This window comes from Balaenoptera musculus, chromosome 18 (assembly GCF_009873245.2).
Source record: "Balaenoptera musculus isolate JJ_BM4_2016_0621 chromosome 18, mBalMus1.pri.v3, whole genome shotgun sequence".
Classification (NCBI taxonomy): domain Eukaryota; kingdom Metazoa; phylum Chordata; class Mammalia; order Artiodactyla; family Balaenopteridae; genus Balaenoptera; species Balaenoptera musculus.
Genome location: NC_045802.1, coordinates 25,772,457 through 25,789,385, shown reverse-complemented (window position 1 = coordinate 25,789,385; position 16,929 = coordinate 25,772,457). Strand labels below are relative to the sequence as shown.

General features: G+C 36.1%; 1 protein-coding gene across 2 annotated transcripts in view; it reads left to right on the top strand.

The window, feature by feature from the left end:
* Nucleotides 1-16,929, top strand: part of WBP4 (WW domain binding protein 4) — a 33,784-nt gene that overhangs the window by 5,712 nt on the left and 11,143 nt on the right. For both annotated transcript variants that reach the window (XM_036831316.1, XM_036831317.1), the window contains exons 5-9: nucleotides 2,590-2,757; nucleotides 3,834-3,880; nucleotides 4,352-4,427; nucleotides 6,511-6,716; nucleotides 10,360-10,523. In XM_036831316.1, coding sequence (XP_036687211.1) covers nucleotides 2,590-2,757; nucleotides 3,834-3,880; nucleotides 4,352-4,427; nucleotides 6,511-6,716; nucleotides 10,360-10,523 — 661 coding nt within the window. The remainder of the gene's footprint in view (nucleotides 1-2,589; nucleotides 2,758-3,833; nucleotides 3,881-4,351; nucleotides 4,428-6,510; nucleotides 6,717-10,359; nucleotides 10,524-16,929) is intronic.

Below are 16,929 nucleotides of genomic sequence, written 5' to 3'. Positions count from 1 at the left end.
CGATTTACTTTTTAAGCAGAGTAACAGTTAAGTTAATTGGCATTGCCCTTATCAGATAAGAACAGTTGTGCCCAGACTTCTTTTTTGGATGCGTTGGGTCTTCGTTGCTGCACACAGGCTTTCTCTGGTTGCGGCGAGTGGGGGCTACTTTTCGTTAAAATGCAAGGACTTCTCATTGTGGTGGCTTCTCTTGTTGCGGAGCACGGGCTCTAGGAGCGCGGGCTTCAGTAGTTGCAGCACGCGGGCTCAGTAGTTGTGACACGCGGGCCCTAGGGCTCACGGGCTTCAGTAGTTGTGGCATGTGGGCTCAGTAGTTGTGGCTCATGGGCTGGAGAGCATGGGCTCAGTAGCTGTGGCACACAGGCTTAGTTGTTCCGTGGCATGTGGGATCTTCCCAGACCAGGGATCAAACCCCTGTCCCCTGCATTGGCAGGCGGATTCTTAACCACTGCACCACCGGGGAAGTCCGTGACCAGACTTTTAAAATATCCTGGACATTATTAGTTAAAAGGCGGGAGTAGTAGTATTTCTACAAGGGTAAAGCTTTATGTTCATTTTAAGGAGAAAAAGGATTGTAGGCATTCCTGCAGAATTAAAGACGTAGTTGAAAATTCATCTCATCAATTAGGTAGATCGAGAGATTCTATTACGCTGCCCTATGAGCAAATAAATCTTAGTGTTTTATATTTAATTGGATTTTTCCTATCAAATGTTTTTCATAGCCTTGTTTTCTAAATAGAATATGTATTCCTTTAAAAGTGCAACAGTATAGGCAAAGAAAAGAGTTTTTAAAACTAGCTGCTTTTAAGATTTCTCCAGACATCTTCAGAATTTTTTTAATAAAGTTATACTGTACATTTTATGCTGTGGTCTGTTTGGGGGTTGTTTTATTTCTTCCCTAAATGATATGTCAAATACGTCTTTTCTTTTAAATAATTAAAGATACACATTATTTTTAGTGGCTACAGTGTTTAGAAACACAAGCTTTGGGGTCAACCAGAATCGCCTCTTGCTAGTGATACGACTTTCGATTTTTACTACAATTAAGTAACATAATGGTATGAATTGCTCATTACTATGACCACTTGTAACAAGTGTTCAATAAAGGGTATAAAATGCCATAATAGGATGCCATTAAAATGCCATAATTCATGTAACTAGTCTCTTCCTGAATAACATTTAGGTTCCTTGGAGTTTTTTACTGTTAGGAAGCATGTTTCAGTGAGCACCCTTGTGTAGGCATGCTTTCACATTTATCTCTGTAGGCTCAGTTTCTAGAAGTGAGATTGCAGATTTAAAGTGTAAATATATTTTGTATATTGACTGATGAAATCAAGCTGTCTCCACAAATGTTGGGCTGATTTATACTTTTTCTAGAAATAAAATTATTTTATTAACTGATGTTGGGAATAACTAATTATTCCTTTGGAAAAAAGCAAAGCCATAAAAACTACCCATTTTTTATACCCATGTAAATATCCGATAGATCATACTGACTAACTGTGGATTTGGTCATTCTTTTCAGTATTATTGACCTAATGCAAACAAAATTGTATGTATTTGCATTTCTTTGGATATTAGTGAAGTAAGTGTTAAAGTACCTTTGTACTTTTTGCCCATTTTTGTGTTAGAATGTTAGATTTGTAAGGGATCTTTGTTAGGAACATTAATCCTCTGTCATATTTGTTGTAAAGATTTATCATTTGTCTGTCTTATGTTTTTTTTGTTGTTTTTAATTTTGCCATACCAAATATTTGAATTTCTATGCAGTCAAATTTAACATTTTTTTGGTTTTTTTGGTAAATATCTTTGATCTGAAATTTATATTGATGTAAAAACATGGGAGGATCAGGGAGTGGAGAATAAATTTATTTTTTTCCAAATAATTAACCAGTCAGTCCAACATCGTTTGTTAAACTATTTTTTTTTCTCTAATAAGAAATACCAGAAATATGCAGTTGGAACTGTTTCTGTACTATTGTGTTTCAGTCATATGTTTGTCTACTTCTGGATCAGTTTTACACTATTGGTTGTTTAATCAGAGTTTCAGAATGTTTAATATCTAGTAGGACTAGATTCCCCTTGTCACTTCTTTTTATAATTCTCCAGAATATTCTTATATTCTTGCATGTTTAGCTTTCTAAATAGGCTTTGTAATAACGTGTCAAGTTCCCAAAAGAATCTTGTCAAGCTTTTTTTTTTTTTTTTAAATTTATTTATTTATTTATTTTTGGCTGTACTGGGGCTTCGTTTTGTGAGAGGGCTTTCTCTAGTTGTGGCGAGCGGGGGCCACTCTTCATCGCGGTGCGCGGGCCTCTCACTATTGCGGCCTCTCTTGTTGCGGAGCACAGGCTCCAGACGCGCAGGCTCAGTAGTTGTGGCTCACGGGCCTAGTTGCTCTGCGGCATGTGGGATCTTCCCAGACCAGGGCTCGAACCTGTGTCCCCTTGCATTGGCAGGCAGATTCTCAACCACAGCGCCACCAGGGAAGCCCTTGTCAAGCTTTTAATTGGAATAAAATTATTAGTGTTTTATAACAGGAAAAAAAATTTACATCAGCTACTTCACCCTTCTCTCATCTTTCTTCAGAAATTTCAGATCCAAGCGTGTCACCAGTAACCAGCACTATCCCACCCACCTCTGCATCAAATCAGCAGAAAGAAAAGAAGAAAAAGAAAAAAGACCCTTCAAAGGGCAGATGGGTAGAAGGCATAACCTCTGAGGGTTACCATTACTATTATGATCTTATCACAGGAGGTAAGTCATTTAGGCATAAAAATAGTAGAGAATGATAACTGACAGTTTGTTTTGTGTTAGGACTTTTAGTTAATATTGGAACGTTTAAACAATGAAAGACTAACTTTACGTTTTTGCCACTGGTAAAAAAATTATGTGCCCTTTAAAAAGGTACCCTTCTCATAGTGACTCAAGGTCATAATTAAAGACTTAATAGTGGGTTCCTTACAAATAAATTATAGCTTTATATTTTCTCAATAAAACTTTGTAAATATTTTAACTTTTAGGAGTGTATGAGATCACAAGGAGAAAGAAGAGAACAAGAAGTAGAAAGGGTGGGTGGTACATATATTAAAGGAGTGGGTAGAAGAAAAGGTAAGAATGGTCAGGAAGGTAGGAAATGAGATTAGAGAGTTAATCACGAAGAAAACCTTGGGCTACCAGTATTATGGTAATTATTAAGATCTCTAGAATCACAGTCAGTTTTTGACAACATAGAAATAGTAACAATCTCTGAGAGTTTGCACTGAGCCATAAGTGAAGTGCGTGTTGTTGTTCAGCAGTGAACCATAAATAATTGTATGCTAGGGATTATAAGTCTTTCTCAAATTTACATAGAAATTATTTATTAATTACATTTTTTCTCCCTTCTGGTGCCTATTCCTTGCTGCCTTTGTTCACCATCCTACTTTATATACTCTTGCTCTCAGCAATATTTGTTTTTAATTCCTGCATTCTTCATCTTATTCCTCTTTGGAGTCATTCATCCCATCTCTCACTCTCTCCTGCCCCAAGATGTCAAAATTTATCAAGCCTGAATTCCAAGAAATCTTTAAGAGAAGCCCTACCTAGCTCTAATAATTCTTGTGAAGTACCAGTAACTTCTTATCCTTCGTTCTGTCCTTCCTTCTTGGTTACATTGCATTCATATGTATTCTTCACAGTACTACTGGGATGTATGTTGTTTCTTTTTATTTTTCAATTATGTTTTAAACTGTAGACACGTAACGTTTCGTTCATGTTGAATATCTTGTAATTTTTTGCCAAATTAAATTTTTTTGGGAAGATTTTACAAATGCAATATATTTTGCTTTAAGCATCTCAGTGGGAGAAACCTGAAGGATTTCAAGGAAACTTAAAAAAGGTAACTGAAGCACATTAATAGTCTTTTTAAAATTCTTTTAAGTGATTGGCTTCTGGGATTTTTGTAGGGTTGATTAAGCAAATTAACTTCCAGATAAGCCTCCCTGTCCCCCCAACCCCCTTTGTTCCTTTCTTTCTATAGTCCTTTTGTTAAAAGGGTGGATGGAGGTGGAAAAGTGATGTCTACCCTAAAAGTCCACACAGGGCAAATATTATTAGTTGGTTTGCAGTCAGTTGCCATTTACATGTCCCTGTCAGTCTGCAAAGAACTGTTTCTGGCTTTCAGAGGCAAGGCATTCCCTCCCTGAAAGGTGGCTCATGATTAACACAAATCAAGCTTCCTGGCCATGATCAGTACCACCACCCCTAATTGCCAGGTGTCAAGAGGAGAGGAAAGGTTGGCTGACTCTGCCTTAGTTATCTAATACATAACCACATCTTCAGTTTATGCTGGTTTTTTTCTTCCCATTAGACGGCAGTGAAGACCGTTTGGGTAGAAGGTTTAAGTGAAAATGGCTATACCTATTATTATAATACAGAAACAGGGGGTAAGTATTACCTTTGTTTATCTCTTAAGCTGTCTAAAATTGTACCTCACACTGCTTATTAGCCTGCTGATGAATTGTCTGAACTTGAGAATTTTAGTATAGTGATAAACATATTTCTGTAGCAAGTATGTATTTTTTATAATATAAAAACATTAATACAATGGAAAAGCAAAAAGATTTCGATAATATACTGAGCCGTGTGTTGTTATTCTCAAGTGATACTGCATTCACAAATTTTTTTACTTTGAAAATCATTTTTACTTTCTCTACCATCATTGGTTTTTATCGTGATTATTTTAGAAATATAATCATTACCTTGGAAGATCACTTCATTCAGCTTGCCTTCTCCTATTTTAAAAAGCAGAGGGGCTTCCCTGGTGGCGCAGTGGTTGAGAATCTGCCTGCCAATGCAGGGGACACGGGTTCGAGCCCTGGTCTGGGAAGATCCCACATGCCACGGAGCGACTAGGCCCGTGAGCCACAATTGCTGAGCCTGCGCGTCTGGAGCCTGTGCTCCATCCGCAACAAGAGAGGCCGCGATAGTGAGAGGCCCGCGCACCGCGATGAAGAGTGGCCCCCACTTGCCGCAAGTAGAGAAAGCCCTCGCACAGAAACGAAGACCCAACACAGCCATAAATAAATAAATAAATAAATAAAATTTTTAAAAAAATAAAAAAAATAAAAAATAAAAAAATAAAAAGCAGAACTGAAGCTATTTTAGCAGTGGCTAAGACTGTCTAATTTTCACTTTTCTAATTTAATAATTTTCAGTTATATAAATCTTTAGAAAACATGCATAATTATTGTTACCTAATTATTATCTAAGTTTTTCAAATTAAGATTTTATCTAATTTCATAAAACTAGTCTTTCCAGTAATTATAGTTGGTTTCTTCTGCAATTAAATTTACCAAAATAGCTATAGTATTGGTGTAACTTTGAGCTTTGTTTGTTTGTTTGTTTTTTAATTCCTGCTATCCAAAGACTGCTACATAGCATTAAGTCTTTTAGGAGGAAAAGGCCCTTTTGACCTCCAAGTAGATACCCATCCTGCCTAATGATGACAATGCTTCTACCTCAGTAAACTTGATGTACTGAATCCTTATAAAGATAAAATAACATATAATATAACTGTAGAGTTAGATCTGAGTGAGCTCAACGCACAGCTTCCCTTACCAGCTCTATGATTGTGGGTAAGTCACTGAGCCTATATTTGCTCTTAAGTAGAGCTGATCCTGTACTCTGTGAGTTCATGATGGTCATGTGTCTCTAAAGTTCCCCAAACAGTACCTGGTACATATTAAATGCTTAACCAATTATTTCTTGTAAGTTCTTTTATTACTTGTGTGAAATAGAGACAAGGAAAAAGTAATTTTTTTCATTAGTACTGGAAAGAACCCTGTAATTAATAAGGGACTATACATACTGATTTTCCCTCAACGATTTCAGTTTATGTCTGGATCAATGTGATTAGTAATAGAGCCCCCTTTACTCTTAAAACTTTCCCAGTTGAACAATAAATTTGAGAATCCCTGTCCCTTTTATTAAACTAAAAATAGAGAATAACTGCAGATAATTAGAACTGCTATCATTTTACTAAAAGCCCAACAAACCACTGGGTGGCAGTAGAGTTCAACTGAGATTTTTTTTTTCCCCCTTATTATAAAATGACAAATTATATTCATTCAGATCTTCGCCATATTATTCCACTTTATGAAGATCCCAGGGAAATTTTGTGATAAATAAATTTCAGGAAATCTCATGTGTGCCCATTACGATGTTTCCTGAAACTGGTGTTGGCTAAATTTTGAGTCCTCAGAAAGTATTACCAGTTCTTAGGTCTCTTTCCATTGGGGCTGTAGTTTATACATCTAGTGTATCCAGATTGCTTGAATTTAATTTCTGAAAGATAATAGCAAGACCTTTGGGATCTCTTATTTATTATCTTCTTGATCAAGTGATGGTGTGAAACAGATGCAGTGTTGTCGCTTAATATACTGTAAGTGACAGGAAACATTATATTGGGAATTACTTCTAAAGAGAATTGGTAACTAAATAACATGACTATTAAAATGTGTTGAATAGAATCCAGATGGGAAAAACCTGATGATTTCATTCCACACTCTGGCGATCTGCTTTCTAGTAAAGTCAATGAAAAGTCACTTGGCACCCTAGAAGAGTCCAAACCATCAGATTCACATAGTGCTTCTGATGGGGAACAAGAAGCAGAAAAGGGAGGAAAAAAAGGAGAGGTCTCTACAGAAGCGCAAAAGCTGAAAATAAAGTTTAAGGTAAGTTCTTGATTTACTCTTTACAACAGTTTGTTAATTTATGAAAAGATCTACAGACTTTCTTCAGCTTTCTGGTAGAAGATAGAAATAAAACCAAGAGATGCATTTTGGCACCCGGATAAATGGTTGTATCATTTATTGATATCTATTTGATAACAATATAATAAATTCATTTTTAGACCTCCTAAGTATGAAATGCCTCTGTAACATTCAGAGAGCTGTCTGAACACGCAAGTATGAATGTCTAGGCTAGAAATGTTAATTTGAGTATCATCAACATACTGGTAGTAATTTAAGTCTCAGAATGGATGAAGTAACCTAGGAAAATGACCTTGGGGGACGTTAAACATTTAAGTGCAGGAGAGAAAGAGGAGCCCACAAGGCAGAATGAGGAAAGAATGATCAGGAAGGTATGCTGAGAAGCAGAAGAATTCAGTATCCCAGAAGCCAAAGGAGTAGAGAACATCAGGGATTAACTAGGTCTAGAAAAGGAAAAATGCCCGTTGAATTTTGCAGTAAGGAAGTCCTTGATATCCTTCTAGCAGTTATACCAGAGTTTTAGGTGGGAAAACTCAGATTACAGGAGGATGAAAAGTGGTTCACAATGTATATGTGGTTTGGATATGAAATGAAAAGTAGAAATTAGATGATAAGATGGTGGCTACATGCTGACTTTTAATTGTGAGAGATTTGTGGTGGTGATGTTTTCCTTAAGAGGGACTCCAAAGGAGGTAGAAAGGGAATACCAACACGGGTAAGTGGATAGGTTGGTCTTGAACAAGGAATAAACTCATTTTCTGTAAGAAGGTAAGGTTTTCATTTTCTATAACGTATGACTATGGATGATTTGCTGTCAGGAAAGAAGAGTCCTGCCTTTTAGCCTCAACTTACTCATGTATAAAGAAATCAAGATTGCTTGCTGAGAGTGAGAAGCTTTGGGGAGTTTGACAACATTAACAGTCTAAAATAATCACTGAGCCAGGGTGGGAGAAGAAATGAACTAAGTAAGAGGATTGACAGGTGGTGGTGCTAAGTGCCCAACCATGGTGGGAAAGTAAAACAGACATTTTAATAGTGTTAATAGTATTGCTAGTCCTGCTTTTGTGACCTTTCCAGGAACACTCAGGAGCCTGGGTGCCAGAGCAGACAAGATACATAGCATTGATCCATGGTTGAGTACTGGCCTGAGAGGTGAAGGAATATCCAGGATGCTGGAGAGAGGGCACTTCCAGCCTTACCTAGGGTCTTGTCATTGCCTGCAACTTCTTAACCTACCCCATAAATCTTGGTGGAACTTAGGGTGAGGAATGTATCTTTAATAATTTTGATACATTGTATGAAATGAGAAGAGCAGCAGCAAAGCTCTTGTGTAGTAGATATCTCACAATGTTTATAGTGAAATTTAGGTAACCCAGCATCCAACGTGGGACAGATATTATTAACTTCAAGCAAACAAAATATTACAAAATACAGATAAACAAAAAAGGACAAACTATAATCCTGCCGCTTCCCAGAGAAATCAGTATAATACCTTGATGTTATTGGTCTGTAATTTTCTATTCAGACTCGTACATTGCTTTAAACAAGGTATGGAGTCATACTGTAATAAGGTTTTATTATCACTTTCCAATTTAATCTGTCACAAAGACATCGTTAAGTCTTCATGTACTAAAATAATGGATGGATAGTATTCCATGATATGAATATAAAATTATTAATTCAGCCCTGTGGAGCTGAATATGTATTTTGAATAATCACTAAGGGGACCAGGAGAAGAAATAACTGGAGACACATTACTAAGCAGTGTTAAAGTCTCTGCTGAAATTGGATGTCATAAATTCTGAAATCTCATCAGTTTGTATGGTTGTGTGATTTTTTTTTGTAACTTGACAAACTAATGGTTGGATAGATTTGTGTTGGAGATTTTTAGGTCCTACGTAATAGACAGGCATAGGGACAAAAATATTTAAGGGTGCTAGCAAAAGAATGTTTATAACGTGATTCTCTGTGGGCTGGGGCCTGATAATGAAGAATGTAAAGTCTAGATGAGACTAACGAACTCAGAACACAGGAAATTAAGGTAGTAGAGATGGTAATGATGTTGGATAGGAGGTATTGTAGAAGTAAGCAAGCCAGAAAGCCAAAAGAATAACATTGTGGTCAGAGGGTGGGCTTTTGGAGTTTAAGATTTTGTAAGTGGGTCATTTTTGAGTGATGACCTCATTCAAATTAAAAGGAACATAAGTGTGAGGATCTAATATTTGAATATTACCTATGTACCAGGTGCTACATATGAGGAAAATATCTTATTAGGCAGCTGAAATATAGTGAAGGCCAAAGTCATTGGTCTTGTGGGTCACAAAACTGAGGGTAGGGAATTTTTAAGCTCTGGGATGACAAGAGTTTTAGTTTTTTGTTTTGTTTCATTTTTATTAGAGTATAGTTGCTTTACAGTGTGGACAACAAGAATTTGAACAGAGAGAACATAAAGAGTTGCTAGAGTCATCACTTGATATGGAGAAATGGGGACTTCCCTGGCGGTCCAGTGGTTAAGACTCTGCGCTTCCAGTGCAGGGGCGTGGGTTCAGTCCCTGGTTAGGGAACTGAGATCCCACATGCCACATGGCCAAAAAGTAAATAAATAAATAAAGGAAAAAACATACATAAAATTAAGTGTGAACGTTAAAAAAAATATATATGGAGTAGTGGCCAGAGGTCATTAGATCATGAGAGGGAGAATGGAAGAGAACTATACAGAAGGTGATATGAGCCTCAGAGGAGGAGGCATTTATTGCATGACCTCAGTAAAAATGTCTTACTTTAAAAATGTCATGGCCTGGAAGCAGTCAGGTTGTCTAAGAGAAAGCTGATGCTGTCTCCTACTTCTATGATATCAACAGCATAAGGGAATGAGTTAACATCCATTCAAAGAATTGCAAACAAAACAGTGTTCCAGGACTGCCACCCATGGTTGTGCAGTTTACGAAGAGACTGAAATCTAATGCATGGTCCACATGCTAAACCGGGCCACGGGGCTTTGTTATCCCAGATGATAAAAGCGCCGTAAAAGCACCAGCCCTCTCCAGGGGTTCCTTGGGAACTACTTCTACCTCAGGGGTGTGTCTTTTTCTAATTTCACATCATTACCAGTTGTATAGGCCAGTGAGGTTTTGGCAGTGTCCTCAACATGAAGATGGATTTCGGTTAACGCTAATTTGTTGAGGGAGTTCTTTAAATAGATAATGGGTATAGAAGGGTCCAGTGACATGGCGTTAAATTCAAAAGGGGCACAGTATAAAGGGAGGTCACTGTTGGACATGTAAGTAAGGAGAGAAGCAGTAAAGTGGAGAAGAGAGGATAAAAAGGCCAGTGTATGTCTCTGAGGGGGGTAGAACGTTAATAGGATCATGTTATATTATTTTAAAAAACAGCCTTGGCCATGATGTGTTAGCATTTTAGACTTAATGAAAAACCTAATCAAGCATTAAAGAAGTTCTTTTATGTACGTTTGTTGTGTTACGTGCTAATTTGAACTATTGAGTTAATGTATTATTTATAAATCAATACCAAGACTACGTTAAAGAAATTTTTGGTCCTGGCAGTTTTGCTTGAAGTTTGTTATTTCTTAACTTTGACATTTCAGGAAAAAAATAAAAATAGTGATAAAGGAACTGAACCAGAAACACAGAAAGAAAAAAATACCCAAGGGAAGAATTCATCAGGTCCAAATGAAGAAAAACCCAAAGCTCATAAAAAATCAAACCCATATGGAGAATGGCAAGAAATTAAACAAGAGGTTGAGTCCCAGTAAGTACATGAAACTTAATGCCACTGTTATTACAGGTATTTTACGTCCCATTACTTCCATAAATTGCAGTACCTAATTTCAGGAATAAGGTGCTCATTAAAAGTGTAGCTCATTTCCTTTATTTCTAGAATGGTTTTGTTTTTTCTAATTAAATATTTTAAAATGTAAGCTAAGGTTTATTTTTTTAAAGTAAACTAATGATTGTTTTAATTCTTACTGAGACATGACATTTCTATTGACCACACATTCCCACACTAACATACCATACACACATGTGCGTTATCACACTCAACCATCGTTATTCTATCAGAGAAACAAATACCTGCATATGCAGTACATGCTTCATGGGATCTATCTAAAGGCAAGAAAAAAGCTCTTGTTTTGTTACTGTATTGAAAATGGCTTATGACACTTAGCTAAGTTTTTAAGTTTTTATTCAAAAAATGGCAGTTTTATCAACTAAACAAGATCATGGTAGAGATGTTACCTGGTTTACATTATTAGCTTACGTGTTCATATCAGCTATTGTCTTAGGATCATTTACACAATGAAAGGAAAATGTCACCCCCAGCTTCACACATTGGTGTTTCTTAAATGCTTAAAAAATATCTTCAGGTGGGAAAAAAGTATTTATATGAATTAAGCAGTTTTTCTCCAAACATTAATGCTTTGAAATGGTAATGTAATATAACTGTTCCATGCATACTTTTATAGTGAAATTATTCATTGTTAAAACTGTACTTTAGGGGACTTCCTTGGCGGTTCAGTGGTTAGGACTCTGTGCTTCCGCTGCTGGGAGCCTGGGTTTGATCCCTGGTCAAGGAACTAAGATCCCACGTACCGTGCAGGCAGCCAAAAAACTGTACTTTAATGAAAAAGTCATGTTTTTTCAGAAGACGGAGTAATACAAGTTTTGGACAGCTTTATATACTGTTCTAATAAGAATTGATTCCTTAGTGATACTGTACCATAATATAGCTTTGAACTATTAAAATGTTTTTATTAAATATTCAGCTTTTATTTTACTTAATGAAATATTAGGAAATGTGTATTTAATGCTACATAGTGCCAGGGACTGTAAGTATATTGATTGTGTATATTGAAGTTGCAGAAATAATAGACTGCATTGATTACTTCAGCCCCTAAGTGATTTCTTAAGTGACTTACAATAGGAGGATGGTCTTCCTATACCAATATCTCCTGTACTTCGAAGTTGAGATTTCTTAAAATTTGAGTATTTTGTTTTCCATGTGATAAGTTTACTGTAAAGCCATTATTCTTAACATCAGCCAGTTTAATATGTTATGGATTGTGTCTGACTTCCTAAGTAGATTTACTGGTGAGGTTGAAACATTTTTTTCATATACCTGTATTTATCAGTGTTTTGTATTTACTCTTCTGTGAATTGTCTGTTCATAGTCTTTGCAAATTTTTCTATTGAAGTATTAGTCTTTCCTTACTTGCATAAGATCCTTATGTAGTACAGAAGCTAACCATTTATTAGTAGTAGTTATGGTGGATTTTCCACATTTGTAGTTTGACTTTTAATTGTGCTTATGATGGTTTTAGATATGTAGAACTTTGTAATGTTTAGTCTGATATCTTTTCTTTTCCTTTGTGATCTGTTTTATTGATACTACCCTTTTTCATCCAAAAGTCAAGTTTATACTTGTATCTCCTCCTGGTTTGTGTGGTCTTACTTCTTTTTTATGTAATTATTATTATTTTTTAAATTTATTTATTTATTTTTGGCTGTATCGGGTCTTCGTTGCTGCGCACGGGCTTCTCATTGCTGTGGCTTCTCTTGCTGTGGATCACAGGCTCTAGGCGCGCAGGCATCAGTAGTTGTGGCACTCGGGCTCAGTAGTTGTGGCTTGTGGGCTCTAGAGCACAGGCTCAGTAGTTGTGGTGCACAGGCTTAGTTGCTCCACAGCATGTGGGATCGTCCCTGACCAGGGATCGAACCCGTGTCCCCTGCATTGGCAGGCAGATTCTTAACCACTGTGTCACCAGGGAAGCCCACATTTTTATGTAATTATTTAATCCATCTTTTATGTAGTTATTTAATCCATCTTTAATAATTTTGATACATTGTATGAAATGAGATTTTTTTTTAATATTTATTTATTCTTTGGCTGCATCGGGTCTCAGTTGTGGCACATGGGCTCTTCATTGCGGTGCGTGGGCTTTTCTCTAGTTGTGGTGTGCGGGCTTTTCCCTAGTTGTGGCACATGGGCTCCAGAGCATGCGGGCTCAGTAGTCGTGGCACGCAGGCTCAGCAGTTGCGGCACGTGGGCTTAGTTGCCCCTCGGCATGTGGGATCTTAGTTCCCTGACCAGGGGTCAAACCGGTGTCCCCTGCATTGTAAGATGGATTCTCAACCACTGGACCACCAGGGAAGTCCTGAGATGAGATTGTAAAATAATTTTTTATCTTACCTGGCAAACCAATTTTGCCAGTACCATTCTTCCCCATTTTTAAGTGGCATTTTTTTTTTTATCTTGTGTTTAATTCTTAAATTTACCAGTTTGTTTCTGGCTACCTATTCTGTTCCATTGGTTCATCTATCTTAGTGACAGTACCATAAAGCCTTAATAATTATGATTTAACTATATCCTTTTATATGGTATGTTCTGATATCTGGTGGTGTATCCCTGTATTTTTTTTTCCAAATTTTCTTAAGTAGTCTCTTCCCATTTTTTCCATGTTAATTAAATCATTTGCAAGTGTTCAACAAGTATAATATTTATATAAATATTACAAATAAATTATACTTGTTGAATTTGGCAAAAATTGATGTGTTTTCAATATTTCATAGTTTCATCAAAAAATGTTGTACATGCCTCTTTTTACTCAAGTCATTTTGTAGGATTCTCTCTCTGGCTTTTGTAGCTGCCTCTGTGTAAGTCTCATGCTTGCATTTCTTGAATGTAAGCTAAGTAGCCACTTAGTCTACTTGATTCATTTCTGTAAGCCCAGGACTAAAAACAGTAACTGGAACATAATAGGTGCTTAGTACATGTTTATTAAGTACATGAATAAATTTTTACATATTTTGCTATTTTTAATTGCAGATTTAGTCCATTTTTTCCATTATTTTGTAAACCAGTAATTATGGTGTGAAAAAGCCTATGTGTCCAATTATGTTGCTGATTATTATTTTTAAGACTTACTCTGAGTCTTGGGTTTTCCATGTAGAAACTTGTCTGCAAATATTTTTTGATTTTTTTCTGTTGGTACTACTTCCTATTTATTTCATGTCCTATTTATTTTAGTTACATTTTTAAGCCCAATGTTATATAATAATAAGGGGAGTGGGCATTTCTACACATGTGTTTTGTTGCTGATATTGATAGAAATGTCTCTAAAATTTATATTGAGGATTATATTGACTATTGGCTTAAGATAGATAATCTTTATTATGTTAAGGAAGTGTGCTTTATTTCTGGATTGTTCAAGGATTATTATCAGAAATAGATTTTGGTGAATTTCAGCAGCCATAGCTCTGATGTGTTAAACTGATTGGGAAATGGTGGTCTATGGTTTAGTTTTGTTTTTGTTTGTTAAATGTATGATAATTTTATGAGATTTTTGTATCTGACTTATGCTAAATAAAATGGATTAGGTAGCTTTCCATTTCTTTAATGTTCTAAAATAGTTAATAGTTTCCCTGGGATTAAAAAGTTTTTTAAAAAATCACTAGTAAAATCTTCTGGTCCTGGAGTTCTAGGGGGAGGTAATCTTTGATAGCTTTTTCAGTCTCTTGGATACTATCTATGTGACATTAGGCAAGTTGCCTAATCTATATGAGCCTCAATTTCTTCATCTGTAAAATGGGATGATAATAATAGTTCCTGCCTAATTTCTAATTTATTGTGAGGAATAAATTAGAAAAAAACAAGTTAACACATTTATCACTGTGTTCATACTTGGTACCTAGAACACCTAAGCACTCAGTCACTGTTACATGCTGCAGCTGGTGTTAGGGGGGCAGGGGTAGGAAGTAGCTTCAGCTAGTCAGTTTCAGTAATTCATATTTTCCCCTAAAATCTTGTGTTTCATCAAGGGCTTAAAATTTAAAACATATGATAATACATTAAACTTCCTGTATGTTTAAATTTTTCAATTATTTTTAAATCCTTTCACATTGTAAACTTTTTTATTCTTTTGGGATGGTATTTGTTAAAGAATTTTTTTCTTTAGTTAAGAAATTAGTTAAGATACTATAATTTACATATAACACGTAAGTTTAAAGTGTGCATAGGAATTCCATGGTGGTCCATTGGTTAGGACTCCACACTCTCATTGCCGAGGGCCTGGGTTCAATCCCTGGTCGGGGAACTAAAATCCCACAAGCCGCACGGTGCGGCCAAAATAAATAAATAAGTAAAGTGTGCAGTGTGTTGATTTGACTGACATGTTGCAAAATGACTACCACAGTAGTGTTAGCTAACACCTCCATGTCACACTTAATTACCATGTTTCTGTTTGGTTGGTTGGTTGGTTTTTTTGTGGTGAGGACATTTAAGACCTAGTCTCTTAGCAGCTTTAAGGTATGTAATACAGTATGGTTACTATAATCACCATCCTATAAATTAGATTCCCCCAAATAGTCTTATAACTGGAAATTTGTACCTTTTGCCCTATCTCCCCATATCCCGCATTCCTCAGACCTGGTAACCACCTCTGTACTCTTGTTTCTGTAAGTTTGGATTTCTTAGATTTCACATATAAATGATATCATATAGTATTTGTCTTTCTCTGTCTTATTTCACTTAGCACAGTGCTGTCAAGGTCCATCCGTGTTGTCACAGATGGTAGATTTCCTTCTTTCTCATAGCTAAATAATATTCCACTGTATGTATATACCACATCATCTTTATCCATATCTTGGCTATTGTGAATAATGCTGTAGTGAACTTGGGGGTGCAGGTATCTCTTCAAGATCCGTTTGTATATCCTTTGGATGTATATGCACAGGTGGGAATCTTGGATCATATGGTAGTCCTGTTTTTAATATCAGGAACCTCCATACTGTTTTCCATAGTGTCTGTACCAATTTACATTTCTACCAACAGTGCTGAAGGTATCTCTTTTCTCCACATCCTTACCAACACTTGTTATCTCTTGTCTTTTTAATACTAGCCATTCTAACAGGTATGAGGTGATATTGCAGTTTTGATTCACATTTCTCTGTCGATTAGTGATGTCAAGCATCTCTTCATGTACCTTTCGGCCATTTGTATGTCTTCTTCAGAAAATGTCTATTCAGTTTCTCTGCCCATTTTTTAATTGGATTCTTTGGGGTTATTTTGTAATTGGGTTATGAGTTTTTCATATATTTTGAATATTAACCCTTTAGCGAATATATGATTTGCAAATATTTTCTTCCATTCTGTATGTTTCCTTTTCATTTTGTTGATTATTTCTTCTGCTGCCCAGAGCTTTTAGTTTGATGTAGTCCCACTTGTTGATTTTTGTTTTTGTTGACCATGCTTTTGGTGTCATATCCAAAAAATCATTGCCAAGACGAGTGTCAGGTAGAGCTCTTTTTTTTTATGTTTTCTTCTGGCAGTTTTACAGTTTCATTTCTTATGTTTAAGTCTTTAATAAACTTTGGGTTAATTTCTGTGAGTGATGTAAGATAGGGGTCCAATGTCATTCTTCTGCATGTGGTTACCCAATTTTTCCAACACCAGTTATTGAAAAGAATATATATTCCCTATTGAATAGTCTTGGCCCCTTTGTCAAATGTTAGTTGACCCTATATGTGAGGGTTTATTTCTGGGCTCTCAATTCTTTTCTATTGGTCTGTGTTTCTGTTTTTATGAGAGTATCATACTGTTTTGATTACTGAAGATTTGTAGTATAGTTTGAAATCAGGAAGTGTGATGCCTCCAGCTTTGGTCTTCTTTCTCAGGATTGCTTTGACTGTTTGGGGTCTTTTGTGGTTCCCATGAAAGTTATAGGATTGTTTTTCTATTTCTGTGAAAAATACCATTGGAATTTTGATCAGGATTGCATTGAATCTACAGATGGCTTTGAGTAGTATGGACATTACAACAATATTAATTGATCTGATCCATAAACACAGGATATCTTTATTTGTCTGTGTCTTCAATTTCCTTCAGTGTCTTGTAGTTATCAGTATACAGACCTTTCACCACCTCAGTTAAATTTATCACTAAGTGTTTTATCATTTATGATGCATTGTGAATGGGATTGTTTTCTTTTTTCTTTTTCAAATGTTTTGTTGTTAGTGTATGCAAATGCAACTGATTTCTGTATTTTGATTTGGGTTTTTTTGGCCACGCTGTGCAGCTTGCAGGATCTTAATTCCCTGACCTGGGATCGAACCTGTGCCACCTGCAGTGGAAGCGCAGAGTCTTAACCACTGGACTTCCA